Raw genomic sequence first — 24460 nt, forward strand, 5'->3', positions numbered from 1 at the left:
CCACAATAAGATCTTTTTGAACAGTAAAGCAGGCTTGAGGGGCCAAATGGTTTACTTGTGTTCTTATAATGCATCATGGTGCAACCTGCTATTATGATTTAATGCTGTGTAAGTATAATTCTGTATAGGTAACCTTGTTCTAAATTAAAATAATCAATTATTTTACATGCTTGAAGTGAACCGTACATCTCATTAGCTCAAGCATCTACAAAGTAAATTACTGTTATTTTCAGAAACTACACATTTCTTTGAAGAGTATTGTGTCATATCTTCATTCTGTTTGTCCTAAGTTGAAGGCATTAATTTAGGATGAATCATGCAGAATTGAAGTCTTATATACAGCTGCTTATTCATTATCAGCAGCAGAAAGGCAAAGGCCATAATAACTTATCACACTGACTCATTGCTATTAGGAGAGTCCAGTTTTGACGAACTGATTTTAAAAAAACATTTTTTCAAACAGCATATTTCCAGAACACCAGCAGTGAAATGTCACTGAAAGCCAGGATGAATGTTTTCTTTCTGTTTTACTTCCCAACCTCAACTCTGCCCGAAAGACTACCCTGTATTGAAGAAATCAATGAGGACTTGTACGGGTCACACATCTGACACAGAAACATGTCATTGTTTCTCAATCAACATAAGGTTTTTTTTAAAGAAAAACTGCCGCATACACATCTGGTTACAATACAAATATTTAAAAATGTAATTAAAGAAAGTCTTTGAAAAAACATCCATGTAAAACAATTTCATGGAATTTTTTGATGTCTTTCAGGATAAGAAAATGATAGAGCAGTAGTAATATCATAAATACTTAATTACTTGAACGATGAACATCTTAAAAATATTGGGTTGGAATGTACTTGTAGAATGCAAAAACTGAAAATGAAGCTTCACAGAGCTAAGTCTACATATGCAATAACTCTATTTGCTTGATTAAGTTAGTAACAAAAATAGATTTGAACTTCATTTATGCATTTAAATCAGGAATGTATACCTAATGCTTAAAAGAGTAGAGGCCACTCGGCCCATTAGGCTTAAACCAGCTCTTTGGTAGAGCTTTCCAACTAGTCTCACTTCCCAATTCTTTCCTCATGGTCTTGCAAATATTTTGCTTTCCAGTACTTAACCAATTTCCTTTTGAATGTTACTACTGAATCTATTTCTACCACCATAAATGGCAAGCTATCCTGCAAAATAGCACAGAATATGGCCAGATGAACGTTTTTTTATAGCCAGCACTTTCCTTAGACATTTGAGAATAATCAAGTATTGACTATTTGAAGGATATTCTCAATGTTTCGACGGAGATTTTCATTCAACTTTGCTTCCAGTTCAGTCAATTCTTCTTCAGCTTTTCGTGCATCCTTCTGAAGCTCAAGTCTTGATTTGCGAGTATCGTAATAGCCACCAGTCAATGCACCTCGATGACTAACCTGGTCACCTAGGAGGAATCGAACAACGTTTGAAATATCAACGGTAAACCACAGTTCTTATAGGAAAATGCAGATATGTATTTTAGGTCAGGATCTGCAACAGTCTTTAAAAACCTGGAAAAAATGACAGAATTTTACATACCCTGCCAGCCTGCCTCAGGGAGAGGGAGGGGAATGTAAAATTGGGCATGCTATGGGTTCCATTCTCATCATCTATCCATCTTCCCTTGAAGCCACAGAAGTTTTACATGGTGGGAGAGGTACCAGGAGGATGATGCATATTGGGTCACTGAGGCCTCAAAACGGCCAATTAATGGCTACTTAAGGGCCTGTTCTCACTCCTGCCACCATTTTTGCCAGGACAAAAAGCGGTATGGACAAATTGGGCTGAAGGGCCTGTTTCCATGCTATAAACCTCTATGACTCTATAGCACAATAAGTGATCCCAATCAAACTTGATAGACTATTCAACAGCAATACCAACAGAAAGGTGAGGCATATAAAATTTTAAAAGGGATTGATGAAGTAAATGTAGACCAAATGTTTCCTCTTATAGGGCAATCTAGAATAAGGAGGTCAAGGTTGCAAGGTGGTAGATTTAAAACTGAGATGAGGAGAACTACTTCTAGCAGAGGGTGGTGAATTTGTGGAATGCGCTCCCCCATAGCGCAGTGGAGTCCAAATCATTGAATGGTTTCAAGAGGGAGATATTCATATTTCTAATAAAAAAAGGGAAAGAGGGATATGGGGAACAGATGGATTTGAGACCAGGGAGTGATCAGCTATGGCCTGATTGAATGGCGGAGCAAGCTTGAGGGGCTGAATTTGCCTACTTCTGTTCCTAATTCCTATGTTCCTATCTTCAATCAAAGATGATCCGTGAAATGATGTGAAGGAACAATGCTGAGCAACAGCATAAGCAGAAACACACGTACCACCTTTGGGTCAGAAATTCAATCGAAATTAGAAGATGAAAAATACAAAAAGGTATAAATTTGAATTTTAATACAAAAAATATGAGAACGGGGTTACTGGGATTAAAGAGAACAGAAATTTGAGATACCTGCATGAATGCTGCAATACAGTATATTTTCAGATGTTGTTGCACAACTCAGTGGCTAACTGTTTAAAAGTGACATTTTCACATTACACATAACATTGATGGAGATTTAAAAAAAAGAGTTGGAGGCAATCACTGCTGAAATACCAAAGGGTATCTCAGATCACTCACAGCATGGTAGCAAGTATGGCAAGCAATGGTAGCCAAATTATATACCACTCTACAGATACCCATCCAAGAACAAGTCTACAACACAGCTATGCCAAGATTTTCATTTGCTGAAAACAGTTTAGGTAGAGATGAAAAATGGTAATGGCAAGAAGTCACTTGTGGGAGTTGTGTAGGGTGGAGCACAAAGAAAAAAATAATGGGAGATTATCAGAAAGGCATGGTGATAATCATGGACGATTCTAATAGACATGTTGACTGGAAAAGTCAGGTGGGCATAGGTAGATATATCGAGTTCACAGAACGTTTTTGGGATGGTTTCTTAGAACAACCTGTTCTGCAACCAGCCAAGGAGTACGCTATACAGGTCTGGTAATAGCATTATTAATGATCTCAGCAAAGGAACCTCAAGGTAGCAACAACCACATGATTGAATTTTACATTCAGTTTGAGAGAGAGGAGTGAGTCCAAGACTATGTCTTTACATTTTAAAAAGTTCAATGAAAGCATGAAAGCAGAGCTGACTAAAGCGAATTAAGTTAAGGGTTAAGTCAATAGAAATGCAATGGCAAACACTCAGATATTTCAGAATACACAGAATAGATAACATTTCAACAAGTAAGAAAAGGTCCAAGGAAAGGACACACCAGATGGTAGAAAAATTGAACTGGTAGTTTGCATTAGATTGGAAAATATCAAATGTAACTCCAAAAAGGGAGGAAGACAGAAAGCAGAAAACTACAGGCCAGTTAGCTTAACATCAGTCATACAGAAAATGTGAAGACGTGTACTATTAAAGAAATTACAGCAGGGCATTTGGATAAGTTCAAGGGAATCAGGCAGAGTCAACTTGGTTTTGTGAAAGGAAATCATGTTTAACTAACTTACTGGAGTTCAAAGGAAGTAACATGTGCTGTACATGAAGGGGAACCAATAGAATTTTGACTTCCAGAAGGCATTTGACAAAGTGCCACATAAAAACTTACTGCAGAAAATAAAAGCTAATGATATAGAGGCTAACATATTAGCATGAACAGAAGATGAGCTGGCTGACAAGAAACAGAATGTAGGCATAAATGGGTCTTTTCAGGTTGTCAAGATGTAATGAGAGGTATGTCACGATCAGTGCTGGGACCGCAACTGTTTACAATTTTATAAATGGCTTGAACAAAGGGATGGATGCCAAACTTGCTGATGCTACAAAGAAAGAGATGAAAGTTAGTTGTGAAGACATAAGGAAGCTACAAAAAGATATAGGTAAACTAAGCAAGTGGGCAACAATCTGACAAATGGAGTATAATACAGGGAAATGTGAAATAGTCCTTTTTTTCAGGAAGAGGAGCATATTATCTAAATGATGAAAGATTGTTCACCATGAATAAAATTGTAATGTGAAATGTAATGACAGATACACAACTATTACACCAATGCAGGATGCAGAGCTTTAGGTTCTTTAACCATTGGGGCAGCATGGTGGCACAGTGGTTAGCACTGCTACTTCACAGTGCCAGGGACTGGGTTCAATTTCCAGCTTGGATTACCGTCTGTGTGGAGTTTGCACATTCTCCCCACATCTGCGTGGGTTTCCTCTGGGTGCTCCAGTTTCTCCCACAGTCCAAAGATGTGCAGGTTAGGTTGACAGGTCATGCTAAATTGCCCCTTAGTGGTAGGGGGACTAGCTAGGGTAAATGCATGGGGTTAGGGGGTGCAGACTCAATGGGCCGAATGGCCTCCTTCTGCACTGTAAAGATTCTATGATTCTATTCTATGATACTGCAAGATGGACTATGTCAACAGCAATTAGTGGTTTCTGCTGCTAAATTAACGAGTTAACATACTAATTTCAAATCATAGGAAGCCAATAATGGAAAAAAGGAGGAAATAAAAAAAACAAATAGACTTGAAATAAAATTGTAAGCAGTATCAGAAATGCAAACTCAGAACAGTCTACACACAGCATCATCCTGTAATTTTAGATGAACACCAGATAAAAGGCAAACAAATTTTGGGAAAAAAATGACAACTCTACACTATTTTATACTTATGCCAAAGTTAAAAGTCAAAAAGACTACGGCACTTTGACAACGATAAAAGGATCAAATCTGAAAACATCAATTTGATCTGGAAGAAAAGTGTCATCAGAGCGGAGGAGAAAACACATATAAAAGCTCATCATCTCAACTATGGATGAGTCAGCCTGCTTCTTCCTCCCACTGAGCATCCGAGCTCTTATTTCAGGTACAGGGGCAAAATTTTACATTTATATCTACGGTCAAGGGAATTGCACATCCAGGTATTCCCATAAGAATGGTGTCATCACGCTTTATGTTGTACAATAATTGAAACTGCAAAAATCCAGTGCGGGCACGCCACGCACAAAAGACTTCACAGCATATTGATCTCACTCCAGCTTTCCAAGCCTACGCTTTTACACATCACTTGTGAGTCAGAACTGACCCATACACCACCAGATCTGTCAACGCGTGTAATCATCTAATAGAAACAGCACTATTGGTTTCAAAGTTGACTACACTCTACAGAGAATGCAAAATTATTCTCGAACTATTGTTTCAGTATCGAAAATCAAGTATTTCAAATAAGCATTAAAATCACTAAAATAACACGAACCAATGTAATACAGAATCCATCCCTTTAATCCATCAGTCATTTTTAAAGTGGGTTATTGAGTTTGAATTCTAGCACTAAATTAGTTGAACAAATTAATTTGAAAAATAAATGTGTCACACCTTGCAAATAGAAACTTCCAATTAATAGAAATCAAATGTATTAATATGCTGTACTTTGTATCGCTCAATACAGTACAAAATTACATCTAAACCTTGAAAGGTCAAGGAAGCAGGAGATTGAAACAAGCAAGTACAAGAATTTGGGATGCTGCCTTTTGTTAAAGGAAAGGCCAAATGTCAAAATATAATGAAGAGGCCACAATTAGTGTGGTGCACAGATTATTCCATTACACAGTACTAAATTAATTAAACTAATTTGTTACAACGCTGCTCAATGAGTTAAAGGAGTATCTTTTTCTCATCTGTCCATCACCTTTGTGCAGTTTTGCTGCTCCTTCCCATTACTTAGATAGGTAATTCAGTGCAACACTGAGTGTTACACTGTCAGAGGTGCCACCTTCCCAATGAGATTTTAAAACCAAGGCTATGACTGCCTTTTTGAGACATAGTTCAAAGAGTTGAGAGTTCAGCTCATCAAATCCAACACCAATAAAAGGGACCTCACAACTGATCATTCATTTCATCTCAAGGTTTCTTTGACATGGCATATAAACTTACTTCGTCATTTCTCACATAACAAAAATGACACTTCAAAAAGGAATGCGTTGATGAAGGATTTTGTAACATTCTAAGAGAGTGACTTCTTTATCGGCTTCACCTCTCCTACCTTTCAGCACGGTGGACAGCATGGTGACATAGTGGTTAGCATTGCTGCCTCACAGCGCCAGGGACCCAGGCTTGATTCCTGGCTTGGGTCACTGTCTGTGTGGAGTTTGCACGTTCTCCCTGTGTCTGTATGGGTTTCCTCCGGGTGCTCCAGCGTTCTCCCAGTGTGAAAGATGTGCTGGTTAGGTGCATTGACCCGAACAGACACCGGAATGAGGCAACTAGGGGAATTTTGCAGCAACTTCATTGCCATTTTAATCTAAGCCTTACTGTTTCATCCCTTTTTCTCTCTCTCTCATCCTATGTTTCTACTGACTCCTTCTGCTTGCCTTTCTATCTTTGTTATCATAGTTCCTAATTGTTTTAATTTAAGTCACAGATGGAAGTTGCCAGTGGAGGGCGGGATGCAGCCAGCACCCAAGATCAATGAGATGAGGTTTGGATATGGTGATGCATCCAGCCAAATCTTTGGCAGTGACATGGTCCAGCCAGCTCTTGGATGACTGGATTTTAATAATGCGTATGCTTTGACAACTTAAATACCAGCACCCAAGCACAATGCAAATCGTTAACAGACAAATCATGACATAGGGTAGTAACAATGACACAAACAGGAAGTCTACAAACTTTAAAAGATATTAGCAAATCTCTAGTGGCACAGCTACAAGCACAATGCGGCATTCTTTTCACAAGAGCAACTGTGTCCTTCAAAGGGTAAAACGTAAACAATGCATTAAGTCATACAGGGATCAATTAAGATGTTATGAGCATTTTTGCTTCCAAATTTTGAGAATTTGGAGAACTGCTTTATCCTTTTCCTTAAAATGTTTAAATTAGACAGATTAAAAAAACCCAAACTGGGGTGTCATACTTTTTAGTGTTGTAGGATGATCTAATGTGGCATTGTACACAAACTGTCAGGAAATACTGTCTCTTTCATGCTACTGTGTCTCTCATCCACCTCTCCTGCTACACCACCCAACTCTTTTTCCTTTTCTCTCTCGTCTTGTTCTCCTACTTAATGTAATACAACTCCAAACTGCATCTGCTATCTCAGGAAAAATCTGTTGCCACTTTTTGCAACTCTCCCCAACCAATCATTCATGCTTCTCACAGCCGCCTCAACCACAAGTTAAATGGAATACAAAGAGAACCGCAAGCAAATTAAAGATCGGACTTCAGTGATAATAAAAATGGACTTCAGTTTACTAACTCTTCTGCAAATAAATGTGGCAGTTGGAGATATGAACAGGTTTTGCTTTTCATTTTTTCCAATTGTCATAAACAAGATACTGACAAAGGAGTGGTCGGAAGATCATTGATGTTATGAAGCTGATGAGGCAGCATGGTTAGCACTGCTGCCTTACAACTCCAGGTCCTGGGTTTGATTCCCGGCTCAGGTCACTGTCTGCGTGGAGTTTGCATGTTCTCCTTGTGTCTGCATGGGTTTCCTCCGGGTGCTTCAGTTTCCTCCCACAGTCCAAAGGTGCGAGGGATAGATGCATTGGCCATTCTAAATTGCTCCTTAGTGTTCTGGGATGCATAAATTAGAGAGATTAGCAGGGTAAAGTTGTGGGGTTGCAGGGCTAGGGCCTAGGTAGGATTGTGGTTGGTGCAGGCTCAATGGGCTGAATGGCCTCCTTCTGCATTGTAGGGTTTCTAAGTGACCCTGAACTTGGCATGGATATATTTTCCACTGCCTTGGAAAATATTGTAAAAATTTTTAATTTTAAAATCAAGCAAAAGCAACTGAGTCTCGGAAATGAGACTCCAAAAAGAGTCCGACCCATTACTCCATGTACTTCAGCAGAAAAAAGATAGGATGTATTGAAAATCTGGCTACTAATTTGCTACAATCCCATCTCACGCTCTTGGCATTGAACAATTTTATCTGGTGCCTTTTCAAATGAATCATTAGAACACAACAATTAGACATCATTTGTAATGGAGCATTATTTTCTTTAAAACTGGAAAAACCTTTACCACTGAATTTTTACCTAATCTTTGCTTTGTCTGAAAAAATCAGCAAGAATCTACAAACAATTTTATAATGTAAACTCATCAGTGCTGTTACGGCACAGATATTGAAAATAATTTTTTCTCAACAGTCGCACTAGATTCCTGGCATAATGGTTAAGTGTGAATTCTAGGTGGTTAGTCCATCACAAACAAACAGTTAACGTTTAAGTGGTTAAGTGGAAGAAATTGAAACGGTAACCTATCAGGCTGATAACTAAATTACAACTTGTGAAATCAAAGGACATTCAAAAAATTCCAGTGGCAAAGTAATTTAGAAAAAAATTACAAGAGTTAAACAGAATGCAGACTTAAGTAGAAATTTTACATATCCAAGAAGGCCTCAGTTAGACTGAGTCATACTGATCTGAATAACGAGCAGCTCTTGCGCAACAATCATTTAACAGTGTCAGGTTCTTGTTTTATATTTTTAATTTCCTAGACAATAAGGCTGTCAAACAATAATGATCACATAATTAATAAATTCATAAGATATAGGAACAGAATTAGGCCATTCGACCCATTGAGTCAGTTTGGCCATTCGACTCATCGAGTCTGTTCCCTCATTCAATCATGGCTGATATGCTCCTCGTTCCCATTTTCCTGCCTTTTTCCCACAACCCTTCAACCCATTACCAATTAAAAATCTGTCCTTAAATTTACTCATTATTCCAGCATCCGCCACACTTTGGTTTAGCAAATTCCAGATTCACAACTCTTTGGGAGAAGTAGTTTCTCCTCAATAAGTTCATAATAGTAACACAGTTTCCAATATTTAAATCATACTATCATGAAGATCTTGTGCAACACTGGTAAGGTAAAGCATCTGTTGCTTTCACATTTTATTGTCTATTCACTTTCGCAAATACATGAATACCCACGAAAGACATGCTCGGTTTGACATCAATCTATGAACATCTCAGAATCAATATCTCAGATACACAAAGTTGTTAACAATAACGAAATGTCACCAAGATGAAGACAAACTATTCCCTGTGAGAAGTGTTCATACCAATTCTGCTTAAATGGCCACTTAGGATGTACAAGTCATAATCTGAAAATGCAGAATGTGGCATTTCAACCTATTAAACCCCTATACTAAAGGGACCTGTTGTGATCATAACAACACAATTTTAAGAATTCTGGTTCAAAGTTGGACTCTCCTGTGCAACAACCACTAGAGGTTACACAAATTAAATAACAAATAAGAACAGGCAAAACGTTGCAATAGAAAAGCTTCAAAAAACACATTTATCATTTATTTTGTATAGCATTATTTGAACATATATACATAAACACAAACTATCTTGCATAAAAAAGCAGATCCTATTATGAGACTTAAATTGCACATACCTTCCAAAGTTATGCAATCCATATTAAATGCTCTGGCTAGCTGAGTGGACACTTCCATGCTACGACAAATCAGTGTTTTTCCAAACACGTGTTTATAAGCTTTATCAAACCTCTGTATGTATCTGAGTTTACTTATCATGGGAATAGCATCCTGCAAAGTGAAAATTAAAAGGTTAGAAATACTGTTAAAGAAAATAAAATATTAAACACTCTGTTGGGTCCATTCAGTTACTTGAATAGATGAGGGGACAGCACTCATACAAGTTTTAAAATGGTTTCCTTTACTTGAAAGAATTATTAACGTGACAGAGCGAAAAGGAAAAGAGAACTTGGAGACTGGCTTTTACTGCCAGCCCCTGCACTGAACTGAACAGATCTCGAAAACAAACTGAAAATACACACTAAAATCCAAACTACAGGGGCGATTTTCCCACCATGACTCGCAAATTTTCTGGCAGGTCGGATTGGGAGCAGTGCGCGTCGGCCATTTCGCAGGGTTCGAGCATGCGTACCAGATGCATGCAGTCTCCCAAAGCCAAGGAACAGGCGCAGTCGGGACCGCGCTGGAAACCAGCAGGGAGAGAGACAAGTGATTTTAGTTTGTTTTAAATATATTTTTAATCTATTTTAATGTAATTAGTGGGCCTGCACAGTACGTGCCAGGCCCACTAGCATCTCCCATCCTGCCAGGAGTATTTCACTCTGACAGGGTTTAGAGTAGCTCCCCACATTCGGGGAACTAGTGGGAGACCTCACTGGAGTGGGGTGGGGTGAAGGAGGAGGAGGAAGCAATCAGGGGCCCCCCCCAGGCAGTGGAGGGTGGTGCCCTCTGGGCATGGGCACCCTGGCAGTGCCAGCTTGTGCCCCCAGCACTGTTCAAATGGCAAAGTGCCCATGCCCAAGGGGTACCTTGGCACTCCCACTGGGAATGGGGGTGGGGCCAGTTGCCACTCTGCATGGGGATCAGTCTGGTCTGCTGGAGGGAGGCCAGCAATCGGGGCAGGTTGGGGGGTACTCTTCACGATCGGGACCTCTGCATTGCACAGAGTAGGGAGATTTGAGTCCGAAGTTGCACTGACAAAGCAGTCGTGATCTCGACCAGTTTTCCTTGCCAATTCAGCACTTTTTGGAGAATCAACATCCCCCACCTCCACCCCCATATTTCAATTCTTATCTCGTTATAGACCACTGAGCCTTACTTCTGTTGTGGGCAAAGTTTTGGAAAGGATGATAAGAGATAGGATTTATAATTATCTAGAAAGGGATAATTTGATTAGGAGTAGTCAACATGGTTTTGTGAAGGGTAGGTTGTGCCTCACAAACCTTATTCAGTTCTTTGAGAAGGTGACCAAAGAGGTGGACGAGGGCAAAGCCGTTGATGTGGTGTATATGGATTTCAGTAAAGCGTTTGATAAGGTTCCCCACGGTAAGCTACTGCGGAAAATACGCAGGGATGGAATTGAGAGTGATTTAGTGATTTGGATCAGAAATTGGCTAGCTACAAGAAGACAGAGGTTGATGGGAAACGTTCATCCTGGAGTTCAGTTACTAGTGGTGTACCACAAGGATCTATTTTGGGGCCACTGCTGTTTGTCATTTTATAAAAATGACCTGGATGAAGGCATAGAAGGATGGGTTAGTAAATTTGCAAATGACACTAAAGTCAGTGGAGTTGTGCGGAAAGATGTTGCAGTTCACAGAGGGACACAGATAAGCTGCAGAGCTGGGCTGAGAGGTGGCAAATGGAGTTTAATGTGGAAAAGTGTGAGGTGATTCACTTTGGAAGGAGTAACAGGAATACAGAGTACTGGGCTAATGGTAAGATACTTGGTAGTACAGATGAGCAGAGAGATCTCGGTAACCATGTGCATAGATCCCTGAAAGTTGGCAGGTTGTTAAGAAGGCATACAGCGTGTTAGCTTTTATTGGTAGAGGGATTGACATCCAGAGCCATGAGGTCATGTTGCAGCTGTACAAAACTCTGGTGCGGCCGCACTTGGAGTATTGGAGGAAAGGCTGAGGGACTTGAGGCTGTTTTCATCAGAAAGAAGGTGGTTAAGAGGTGACTTAATAGAGGCATACAAGATGATCAGAGGATTAGACAGGGTGGACAGTGAGAGCCTTTTTCCTTGGATGGCGATGGCTAGCACAAGAGCACATAACTTTAAATTGAGGGGTGATAGATATAGGACAGATGTCAGAGGTAGGTTCTTTACTCAGAGTAGTAAGGGCGTGGAACATTAAGGGCATCTAAATGGTCATTGGATAAATGCAAGGATGATATTGGAACAGTGTAGGTTAGATGGGCTTTAGATTGGTTTTCACAAGTCAGCGCAACATCGAAGGCCCTGTATTGCGCTATAACATTCTATGTTATTGGAAATGTTTTCTGCAGGCTGTCTCAGTCTAGAAAAACATTTCTTGCACCTAATGTTATGAAAAACTTGATTGCCTGCATATGTACCCTTCAGGAATGCAGTAATTTTTAGTTAATGTTTAACCTTCTGATTCTACATGCAGTCAAGTTAGCTGCATAAAGTTAACTGCATAGGCAGGAATATCTTAAAATGAAGTCATTGCAAAGACTGAAGCAAACAGGGCTACACATATACAGGATCTTTCACACTCAAAGCTGCTTTACCAAATGCAAAGATTGCATTCATCAAATAAATATTTTGGTGCACAACTCAGGTTAAATGATCATATTAAAATTTTGAATAAATTACAAGTGTAGGTAGTTCTTACTCAACATTATACGTTGTTAAATATTTATTTTAGGAAATCAGCCATGATCTTATTGAATGGTGGAGTTGGATCAAGATGCCAAATGGTCTATTCCTGCTCCTCTTCCTTCTATTCTCATTTTCATAACTGAGATTTAATGTTAATATTGAATGCTGTAACAACAGCTAGACTTTAAAACATTTGCTTACAGGTATTTCTTTGTTGGGAACAGGGGGTTAGAACAGCAGAAAGAGCAAGAGAGGAAAGAGAAGTTTACTTACGTTAGTTTCAGGATAAGCGGTGTCTCGTACGTCCAGCTTGTTGAGCGGAAGGAAAGTGACTTCGCCAGGAAAGTTTTGTTTATTAAATTCCATCAAAATCTTTGTGCTAACTTCATCAGATTCCACAATATGATAAAACAGCCTAAAAATATAAAAAGTAATTATTAGTTATCTCCCCAACAATGTAGTGTGGCAGTCTATTTTCTAGAAATACTCAAGCAAAGTTGAAGAAAGGTACAGAATTGTTTGGTGGAAGAAGTGACTAAGGGTATACAGAGCAATACCGTACAATATTTTCAGACTTTAGCACCTGCCGGTTAAGGGTTTATTCTTCCAATGTTATATATTCCTACCTTCCACAGGACCATCAAACAAGTTTAACTTGTGATTATTGATTGTCATGGGGGATAGAACATTATTGCTGTCTATATTAAAACAGTACTTGTTATGCAGATATAAGTCACCTCAGAAATGGATGATGAATTTAAAATACCATTTCAAAGCCAAAGAATCACTAAACTGTTACATATTTGTAAGCATCGACTCACAGTGCATTATATCCCCATTGATACTTCAATCTTCAATAAAAACAAAACACAAAAATTGCACAGAAGCTGCTTACCGGTTTCCAGCAGTGACTTCCACACAGGTGTAAAAAGCCGGATCACATTCAAAGTTATTCATTACAATTCCATGATATCCATTTATGACATGCGTGTTGATGCCCTTACGACCAAAGTGCTCCAAGACTTTGTTAATACTATCGATACCATTCAAAATAGCCTGTGAAGGGGGCAATCAAATAGCAGAGTAAACATGAGAAAATATAACTGTGCAGCATTAGTTTGATTATTTAAAACTTGTGAACTTTTGAAAATTATCCCTGAGGAAAGGTTACAAGTAGGGCTTTCACCTACATGCAGAGTTCCCCCACTCGGCCATGTAACGAAGGACTCTTAGTAAGGTACAGAAACGAGTGTTGTGGGGAGGAGGAGGAGGAGGTAGAGAGAAAGAGATGTTACTGCATTTCTTTCAAAAGGAGAAACGACCTAGGAACAGGTTGTCTGACTGACCTGTCAAATGGGAAGACAATGTGTAGTCTGGGTTGAGTGGAAGAGGACAGGCTTGGAAATGTACCACAGATATTTTTACCAATTTTCACATTTCCATTCTTGAAGCTTAAGCAAATGTAAGCAAATTACAGTTCTGAATAATAGGTAAAAAGGTGCACTCATAACTATAAACTGAGTGCACTGTAATGCACTGTTCACGTCATCAAGTTAGTGGCTGAGGCACTGTCGTCTTTGGTTATCACTCGTACCTTGTGAGACAAATGGACATACAATAAAAATGACTTGCAGCATTACACAAATACAATTCACTATATGCTTTCAACAAGAAATATGGTCTAAAATAAGATTGCAAATTACAAATTATGATTCTCCGTTCTGCTCCTCTGGCAACATGCTGCCTTTTCTCGGTCCTGCATAATTTGTTTTATTTCAGATTAGTAACGAGACTTGCCTTTCCTGTCGCACCTCGAAGAAGCTGTTGTTTCTTTTCCAACTCTTCTCGCTTTGCTGCCAGCGCTTGTTGTTCAGCATTTTCTTCCCGCCACAGGTAACTAAAGAATGAAAAGTTGAGTTTAAAAAAAAGCTTAGGAATAGGAGGATAGAGCAGGTGAACGCTTGGCTGAAGAGATGCAATAATAGGGAAGGCTTTAGTTTCCTGGATAACTGGGTCCATTTCTGGGGAAGGTGGAACCTATACAAGTTGGACAGGTTATGCCTGACCTAAAATGGGACCAACATCCCATTAGGAAATAAAACCAGGGAGGTTTGCTAGTGCTGTTGGGAGGGCAGATCGATGGTTTATGGAGTGGAGGTGGAGTAGGGGCTTTCCACAGCCAAATATAAAAGAAAAACCAGTTCAGTCTGGCAGGCAGAGCAAACTTAAGTATGTTAAGATGGATGGCATTTATTTCAGTGCAAGTAGTCCCACGGTTAAGGCAGATGAACTGAAAGCGTTGATTTAACACATGGGAGTATGATATTATTGCCACCGCAAAGACATTGTTGAAGGAGGGGAGGACCTGGCAGCTCAATATTTCAGGTAAAGAATAGAATCTACAAGTGAGATGGCAGGGGAGGGTGTGTAAAAGAGAAGTTGGTGTTGCAATATTGACCAAGAAGTCAACTAGTGCAGTGAGGAGGAATGTTATCTCAGCAAACCCCTCAATTGATGTCACGTTTAGAACTTATAAAAAAGGGGACAATCACATTGCTGGGTGTATTGTAGGCCCCAAACAGTCAGAGATAGAAGAGTGTATACGTAGGCAAATCTCAGTGTAATGTTAAATTAATAAATAAGGTAATAGTAGGAGGGAATTTCAACTTCCCCATTATTAACTGGGATAGGCAAAGAATGAAGTGTTTAGAGGGGATGGAATTCTCAAAATGCATTCAGCATGTAGAAAGTGCTAGATAGGATAGTCCTATAAAGAACCAGACCTCAATAACAGTTCAGCACAACTTAGGATAGATAGGAAGAAACTTCTCCCCTTAGTAGAGTCAATAAGCTGGGGGTATAGATATAAAGTAAGGGGTAAGAGATTGAGGGGATTTGAGGAATAACTTCTTCACCCAAAAGCTGGTGGGAATCTGAAATTCACTGCCTGAAAAGATGGTAGAGACTGGAAACCTTTACTATTTAAGCAGCATTTTGGTGAGAATTTGACTCTTTTAGCATACGAGGATACAGACCAAGTGCTGGAAACTGAGATTAGAATGGAGAGGTGCTTCATGGTTGACACAGATACCATGGGCACTTTTCTATGCTGTGAAACACTATCACCGAAAACTTGCTGCCATTCGTTTCAGTGGGATCTTACAGCCCCACCAATGGTGCACTCCTATCATGGGTTTCCCAGTGGTGAGGAGTGTGTTCAATAGGAAACCCCATTGACAACAGCAGGGCCGTAAGATCCCGCTGCCGGCAAGCCGCACGCTGCTTGCCATCTCCGTGAAACACAACATAGAGAGGGAGAGAAGTCCCACCCTATGACTTAGTTACAGCACTATTTCATCTGATATGAAACAAATCCAGCATAGGACGTTCATCCTAATTCTGTGCTTGGCAGTATGACTATAATGTGCTATATTGTATTAGCAGTATGGTTTAAGAGGTTTTGCCAACTACTGAAATAATTTGTTCAGTTGTGTTTATAGTCAGACCACACTGAAGAAGATACTTCGTTAATATTATTTGGTCTATGATAACATGCAATGTTACAGTTAAACATTAAAAATAAATGTTATTGAATTAACACAAATAATATAACACTTTCATTGTTCAAATAACATTATAGTATATGAACATTACAATGCATTATAACTGTCCGTTTGAACCTACTTCCTTTCACTTTGCAGCTCATCCTTCCTGTTTTTCACTTCATAGTATTTCTTGTCAAGATCCTCTACTCGTGCTTTTACTTCAGCCAGATCCTGATCCAGTTTCTAATGATCAAGAAAGAAATAGGTTCATTGCATCATGGGAAGTTACAAAACAAAGACTCCTACCACTCCCCCTCTAAGCCACACCATCCTGACTTAGAACTATATCACTGCTGCTGGATCAAAATCCTGGAACTCCCTTCCCAACAGCACTATGTGTGTACATACCACCACGTGAACTGCAGTGGTTCAAGGCAGCAACCCACCACCGCCTTCTCGAGGGTAATTAGGGATGGGTCTAACCAGTGACGGCATATTGCATGCAAGAATTTCTTTATAAAAACCCATCGAGGAACAATGAGCAAGACGCAACAGAATCTTAAGATCCATGGCGATTTGCTACATCTGTACAACATTGGGCTGATCAGGGCCACATCTGTCACCAGATATTATGGCAGGCAATCGAAGAGAAGGAATTTCAGGAACAGGTTGTACATGAAAAATGCATCTCGATGTCATGCCAGTAGCAACAAACCCAATTCCCCATACCTAACAATGCTACACCTTGATTTACTTTGTCACTTACCATCAAGCATTCATATGGCCACAATACAAAAATACAAGTTGCTACAAGATCAACATTCCAAATTGGATTAATAAATGAAAATTCTATTTCATGCCATGAAATGCAGAATAAAATACAAGTCAATTAGTTGTCCTTGAACATTCTCTTGCTATCATTCTTCCACATGCCTTTGCTTGTCTGAAATGCTTCTACGTGGTACAAGCTCAGTCAATGCAGCAGGTTGCCTACTTTCTGTGAAGATGACTGCAGGTGGCGTTAGAGGATGAACTTGAGCAGGTGTAGGCCTAGAAAGCTAACCTACGGATTGTTCCATCTCTATGTGAGCAGCAGTCTGGGCTGGTTGACTGACGGGTAATGGAAAGGGAACAGGAGAAGTGACAGGGATATGTGGACAAATGCTGTCTTCCAGAGAGAGAGGACACATGAGCAGGTGTTTTGTGCCATCACTGCAGCCAGGCTGGATTCAAATCCAGGAACATTTCTCTCAGAAGCACATGAATGGCTGCGGTTCAAGAAGGTGGCTCACTGCCAACTTAAGGACAATTAAGGATGGGTAATAAATGCTGGCCTTGCCACTGATGCCCAAACTAAAATAGATGACAAAAAAGTCAATTTGTGCCTAGTGTTGCAGCACATGCGGTTTCAAGCTAATCTATCCTCAGAGATACGCACAATGTCAGTTTGAACTGGTGGCTGCAGGTGAGAAATCGAGTCTGTCTTTATCTGCACACACTCCTTGGCGCTCCTCCAATGCCTGACAAGGAGGCCTTGTGGTGCAGTGTCAGCAACCCCCCGCCCCCCACCCCACGCCGCCCCCCCCCCCCCCCCCCCACCCCTCCAACCAGAAACTCCAGGCTCAAGTCCAACGCAGAAATTAATGCCTACAGAAGGAGTGTTCACCGCGATTCAACAGGCTGATAATCAGCTTGGAACTCCTTCCACTACATCCCCGCATGTTCCTCAAAAGATTAAACTATGGGCGTGAAGATACACAAGGGAGACAGATTGCCTAACAAGGTTAGAAATCTTGGGTACCTAAAAGTAAAAAGGCGCAACTGTTTTCTGCCAAAAGGAAGAAAGTAAGAAGTCGCAGCTTACATGATCTGTAGCTTGTAAACCAATTGTGGAGGAAGTGAAACACAAGCAGGAGGCTATTTGTGACGATACCATCGCCCTCAAAAGTTTCAGACCTGTTGCAAACCATAGTTTCAACAATGGACATCGCAATGGGGTGGCAAGGTAGCACAGTGGTTAGCACTGTTGCTTCACAGTTCCAGGGACCTGGGTTTGATTCCCCGCTCGGGTCACTGTCTGTGTGGATTTTGCACATTCTCCTCGTGTCTACATGGGTTTCCTCCCATAGTCCAAAAATGTGCAGGTTAATTGGCTATGCTAAAATTACCCCTTAATGTCCTGAGATGCGTAGAGGGATTAGGGGTAATCCCTCGGTGCAGATTTGATGGGCCGAATGACCTCTTTCTGCACTGTAGGGATTGTATTCTATGATAATACTAGACACTAGTATATCCTCTGTGAGATGGTTAAGTCATGCGGTTGAATGCATATCCCTTCACCCACCAGCTCCTGCCACCACCAGTTTTATATTGTCCTGTCAGTCAGTGCTGTGTAATATACTTGGTTGATAATGACATGGAAGCAGCTATCAGGGTGCAACCGCTGTGATGCAGATATGAGACCTCCTGTATGTGCACCTGCATTTATCGAGACAAACAATTTTAGGAATCAAGCCAAATTAATTCAAATTATTGATAGACAAATGAGATGACTCAGGCATGTGGTACATCATGGAATTTGAAGGTATATTCACAGACCGTGATCACCTATGAATGGTCATGGAACCTCTTGCAGTACTGCATACATGCCCTGGGGGGGGTTTGACTCCTGCTGTTCACCTCCAGTTACTTGCTCCCAAAGCCTCTTTTTGGGGGGGGGGAGAGAGAGAGAGAGTGTGTGTGTGTGTGTGTGTGTGTGTGTGTGTGTGTGTGTGTGTGTGTGTGTGTGTGTGTTCCTTCTGCTCTTCGTGCAGATACAAGGCAGTCCAAAGATGTGTGGGTTAGGTTGATTGGCCATGCTAAAATTGCCCCTTAGTGTCCTGGGATGCATAGGTTAGAGGGATTAGTGGGTAAATGTGTAAGGATATGGGGGTAGGGCCTGGGTGGGATTGTGGTCAGTGCAGACTCGATGGCCGAAGGGCCTCTTTCTGCACTGTAGGGTTCTATGATTCTATGATCTCCTCCTTTCCACCTCCCTCACCAAGATTTGCAGCACAGCATCAGAAGTCCTGGAGCCTGCTTTCTACCTCCTGTGCCATTCCTCATTCTTTCCCAAGTCAGATTCTCTTCAAATACAATGGGCAGCACAGCGGTTAGCACTGCTTCCTCACAGTGCCAGGGACCCAGGTTCGATTCCCGACTTGGATCACTGTCTGTGAGGAGTTTGCACGTTCTCCCCACATCTGCGTGGGTTTCCTCCAGGTGCTCCAGATTCCTCCCACGTCCAAAGATGTGCAGGTCAGGTGGACTGGCCATACTAAATTGCCCCTTAGTATCAGAAGGACTAGCTAGGGTAAATGCCACGAAATTGCAGAGATAGGGCCTGGGTGGGATTGTAGTCAGTGCGGTCTCCATGGTCAAATGGCCCCCTTCTGCACTGTATGATTCTATGATCTATGAACTGCCAGAGCCTGCTCCTGTCACAATGTACCTCCCCTTTAAGGAGTGCAAATAAGCTTTTTAATTGGTGCTAGCCACTCAACATACTGACCCCTTGCTCAAATGTCCAGTCAATAAAAAAAAAAATTGTTTGTCCTGGCTAAACACAGAGATCACGGTAATGTTCAGGCAGCACAAAGTTGTTACGCTAGATGCATTGTGATCAATGAGTTGGGGTTAATCATTCATCAAGATCCAAACAGGCGCCGGACTGTGGCGACTAGATCTTCACAGTAACTCCATTGCAATGTTAATGTAAGCCTACTTGTGACACTAATACACAAACTTTTTTTTTAAACTGTCCATTTTGGAAGTTATCCAATTAAGCCCCACAATATCTGCTCAATGGTACCTTACTTATTGTCTGAAGCGGGTCAGGATCTCACTTAACTGCTGGAGATTCAGATGCCTAAGAGAAGGTGGACAGTTGGTAGGGAAGGAAATAGCGTGTTAATTCCAGCCATCAAACTGGAGTCACCTTAATGCTGGGAATTCTGTTTCATCAACTTGGTTATGAACATAAACGCTGGGCAAAATTCTCAACAGAATGGTAAATAAGTGCAATGAAGCCGAACAGTAACTAATGCTCAGTGGCATAGAGTGGGAAAATGCAGGCTGAAATTCCGAGCACCGAGAAATCAGGCTTCTATCGGGGCTAGTTCCAGCAGGTACTTTGCAGCTGAGAAAAAAAATACAGATGGACAAACACCTTGGCAATAAGTTTTAAGAGTAAGTTTCACATTTCTCACTGCTAAGCAAGGATTTTTGCCTACAAGATGTGGATGTCAGCATTCAGGTTGCCAAATGAGTGGCACGGTTTCCCAAACATTTAAATTATCAAAAAGCTGCGATAGCCTTTGTCAAAAAAATATTTACTGCCATTGGTAAGGCTGCTTACGTGAAGTCAGATGTTATCTACATGCCTTTACTACAGATGTCAAACTAAGCAAAGATACACAATAAAAGGAGGGTAAACTTATCCAAAAATAACCTGAAAAAGCATGGAATCCAGTTATGGGTGTGAAAATCAGAGAAAGCTGAATCATTATAATGAGAATATTTAACATTGTGTATGCAGGAAGAACATAACCATTTAGTAATTTGTTCAAAAAAATTTACATAATTTCCAAAGCATAATTCTACATTTCAGAGATCTGCAGTGTTCAGAAAGTTAAAATCTTCCAAGTTTAAACGTTTAAAGATTTCACTCCTCACATCCAGGAGAACAGCTGGAAGAACAGCTGGAAGAACAGCTTCTTTGATGCTCTTAGACTTTTGAATGGACTTACCTTGCATTAAGTTGATCTTTCTCTACACCCTAGTTATGACTCTAACACTACATTCTGCACTCTCTCGTTTCTTTCTCTATGAACAGTATGCTTTGTCTGTATAGCGCGCAAGAATGGAATCTACCACAGATGTTAAACTAACCGGCCTATAATTCCCCGCCTTTTGTTTAAGAAGGGTGCCAGGCAAAAGGCGGGGAATTATAGGCCGGTTAGTTTAACATCTGTGGTAGGTAAAATGTTAGAATCTGTCATTAAGGAGGAAATTGCGAGGCATCTTGAAGGGAATTGCTTGATAGAGCAGACGCAGCACGGTTTCATTAAAGGGAAGTCGTGTCTGACAAATTTACTAGAGTTCTATGAGGATGTGTCTAGGGCGGTGGATAGAGGAGAGCCGGTGGATGTGGTCTTTCTAGATTTTCAGAAAGCGTTTGACAAAGTGCCTCACAAGAGGTTATTGCAGAAGGTCGAGGGGCATGGAGTTGGGGGTAGGGTGTTAGCGTGGATAGAGGATTGGTTGTCAAATAGGAGGCAGAGAGTGGGGGTCAACGGGTGCTATTCGGATTGGCGGATGGTGACTAGTGGAGTGCCCCAGGGGTCGGTGCTGGGGCCTCAGCTTTTTACCATTTATATAGATGATCTGGAGGAGGGAACCGAGTGTAGAGTGTCGAAATTTGCTGATGACACCAAGATTGGGAGAACGGCAAATTGTGCGGAGGGTGTGGAGAGTCTGCAGAAGGATCTAGATAGGCTGGGCGAATGGGCCAGGAAATGGCAAATGGAATTTAATGTTGGCAAGTGTGAGGTGGTCCACTTTGGTAGGAAAAATGGTAGGAAGGACTATTACTTACGAGGCGAAAAACTGCAGCAGGCGACGGTACAGAGGGACCTCGGGGTCCTTGTGCATGAGTCGCAAAAACCCAGCTTGCAGGTGCAGCAGGTGGTCAGGAAGGCGAATGGGATGCTGGCCTTCATAGCGAAGGGGATTGAATATAAAAGTAGGGAGGTCTTGCTGCAGCTGTATAGGGCATTGGTGAGGCCGCAACTGGAGGACTGTGTGCATTTTTGGGCGCCGCACCTGCACAAAGATATTTTGGCCTTGGAGGGAGTGCAGAGGAGGTTTACTAGGCTGATACCGGAGTTGAAGGGGTTGAGCTATGAGGAGAGGCTGAATAAACTGGGCTTGTACTCGTTAGAGTTTAGAAGAATGAGAGGAGATCTCATTGAGACGTATAAGATGATGAATGGGATGGATAGGATAGAGGTGGAAAGACTCTTCCCGCTCAAAAAAGACAATAGGACTAGGGGGCACAGCCTCAAGATAAAAGGGGGGCGGTTTAGAACGGAGTTGAGGAGGAACTTCTTCAAAGGGTGGTGAATCTCTGGAATTCTCTGCCCGTTGAAGTGGTGGAGGCTGCCTCGCTAAATATTTTTAAGACGCGGGTTGATGGGTTTTTGATAGGAGAGGGGATTAAGGGTTATGGGGAGAGGGCGGGAAAGTGGAACTGAGCAGCGACAGATCAGCCATGATCTTATTGAATGGTGGGGCAGGCTCGAGGGGCTGGATGGCCTACTCCTGCTCCTATTTCTTATGTTCTTATGTTCTTAAGAAACAATACTTTTCACTGTATGCTAATACATGTGACAATAATAAATCAAAACCTGACAACTTTGTTAACTCAATACACAAAGTAACTCATCCGAGTCACTGCAGAACTCATACTCTTCTTCAAATTGTACCATGAGACTTTTTACACCAGGCCGAGGGGGCAGTCACAGACTCAGTTTTACTTTTTAACTGAAGAATGGTACCTCCAACTAGGCAAAAATTCCCTTAGCACTGCACTGATAGATAAGCCGAGATAATGCATTCCAATTTTCTGCAGTGGGACATGAGAAATACTAAGCCCAGGCTCAGCGGGTGATATTCCAGTGTGATATGAGCATTTTTCCTCCTAATCTTTCTAATGAATCAGAGTATTTTTGTGACCATTTAAGCTCATCATAGCAATGCAAATTCCTTTTTCGATTATTTGCTTTATTTCAAATTTCCATCAACATTTTTGGAAGAGAAAAAATAATTTGGACAAGAATTTCATTTGAACCAAACTGTCACCAAAAAACACCATGCAACACGCAGAAGGTAGATGAACATCTCAAATGATCCATCAGTGGTACTAATTACTTACACTGTACTGCTCCAAATTTCTCTCTTTATTGGCTTCTGTATCCTCCAGGTCCTTGGTAATCGCAGCAATTTGTCGTTTTTTATCGTTGATAGCTTGATCGAGTGATTTCAGCTCTTTCTTGATCCATTTATCCCTCTCCTCTTTTGACGTAAATTGACTGCCTCGACCCTGCTTAGCATATAAATCTGTTCTTTCCTGGGTAGCCTGTGCCAACCTAAGCAGAACAAAAGAGACTGAGTGTAAACCAAAAGATTGCAACTACTACAACCAGTTCCCTCTCAGTATTTCACTTCAGGTCATAAGGCAAAGCGCATTAAGTTAACAACTGTGTTTTTGAAGTCCCAATTCCACAAAAGCATAATTTTCAATAAACTGCCGTGAAAACAAAGACCCAATTCCCAGCAGTAAAGTCAGATTTATGTTTATTCGTTGCGATTGGAAGCTGTGCCAATATTGGATTGGTCAATTTATACTGTGCAAATTGTTTTGCATCTGTCAGTTCTGCATTCTGAAGTCATCCACCTTTATATTATGGGGTGGATTTCACACCAATGACAACAGCACAAAACTAAATGCTCATCATGAGTCTAGTAGTGCAAGATCTCTTCAACTGCACAGGCAGAAAACGTACCGAGGTCCCAATGGACAAGTTGCACATTAGCTCAACATTTCACCCACAGCACATAAAAGACAAGTTTTTAAATTTTTTTCATGGGATGTAGGCATTACTGGCATTTATTGTCCACCAATAATTGCCCTTGAACTAGAATGGCTTGCTAGGCCATTACAGGGGACAGTTAATAGTCAACCATATTACTGTGGGTCTGGAGTCAGAGTCACATGTAGGCCAGACTAGGTACAGACAGCAGATTTCCTTCCCTGAAGGATATCAGTGAACTAGATGAGCTTTTGCAACAATCAATGATGACTTCAGTGTCACCATTACCGAGTCTGGCTTTCAATTCTGGATTTTATTGATTGATTTTAAATTCCATCATGGAATGCTATTTTAAATCCATATTTCAAGAGCACTAGTCTGCATCTCTGGATTACTGGATCAGGGACAAAACCACTACCCAATCTCCCCTCTAACTCCACAACATTCTAAAAACGCTCATGTTCCTTCAACTGTGGCTTCGTCATTGACTAATCTGTCACAGAAGAAAAATGCACAAGAGAATAAATATTTAAACATATGAGTTACTTCCTTAACTTGATGATAAACTACGTAAGTGCACTTACCTTTGACAATAGAGTTTGATCTAACTGCAGTAATATAGGAATACAAAAGTTAACTAAACAAATGGAGATAGTGTCTGTCAGAAAATATTTGTATAAGGGTGATTGGCATATCACAAGTTTTAGAGCAGTAATGCAGAACAGCAAGGAACAATCCACAGTAGAATATCTAAATTGGAAGAGGGTTAGTTTCATTGGGATGAGAAGGGATCTAGCCAGACCAAAGACTGACAGGAAAATCTGTTTTGGAACACTGGATGGTTTTTGAGGAGATGCTTCAGGTACAGGGTAGGTGCATTCAATGAAAGGTCGTGGGCCAAAACCAGGGCTCCTTGGATGATAAGAGAGATAGAGATTACGAAACAAACAAAAAGGATGTACAAAGAATGCCAAGGGAATTATTCAAGCAAGAAACAGGTGAAGTAAACTGATTGAGAAGAGAAGTGAAGAGGAAAATAAGACAGATGCGGAATGAGAATGGCATGGCAATCAACTTAGAAAAGGAACTCAAAAAATCTTTCACTG

The 24460-nt window shown here is 40.9% G+C and overlaps 1 protein-coding gene across 1 annotated transcript in view; it reads right to left on the minus strand.

Annotated features, from left to right (window-relative positions):
- smc3 (structural maintenance of chromosomes 3) overlaps positions 1-24460 on the minus strand; it is a 94238-nt gene that overhangs the window by 20399 nt on the left and 49379 nt on the right. The window contains exons 13-19 of the mRNA XM_080205863.1: positions 22697-22910; positions 15863-15966; positions 13976-14075; positions 13074-13234; positions 12452-12593; positions 9447-9597; positions 1291-1444 (exon numbers count right to left, since the gene is read on the minus strand). Of these exons, the coding sequence (XP_080061989.1) occupies positions 1291-1444; positions 9447-9597; positions 12452-12593; positions 13074-13234; positions 13976-14075; positions 15863-15966; positions 22697-22910 (1026 nt within the window). The remainder of the gene's footprint in view (positions 1-1290; positions 1445-9446; positions 9598-12451; positions 12594-13073; positions 13235-13975; positions 14076-15862; positions 15967-22696; positions 22911-24460) is intronic.

This window comes from Carcharhinus amblyrhynchos, chromosome 17, assembly GCF_965287045.1.
Source record: "Carcharhinus amblyrhynchos chromosome 17, sCarAmb.v2.hapA, whole genome shotgun sequence".
Classification (NCBI taxonomy): domain Eukaryota; kingdom Metazoa; phylum Chordata; class Chondrichthyes; order Carcharhiniformes; family Carcharhinidae; genus Carcharhinus; species Carcharhinus amblyrhynchos.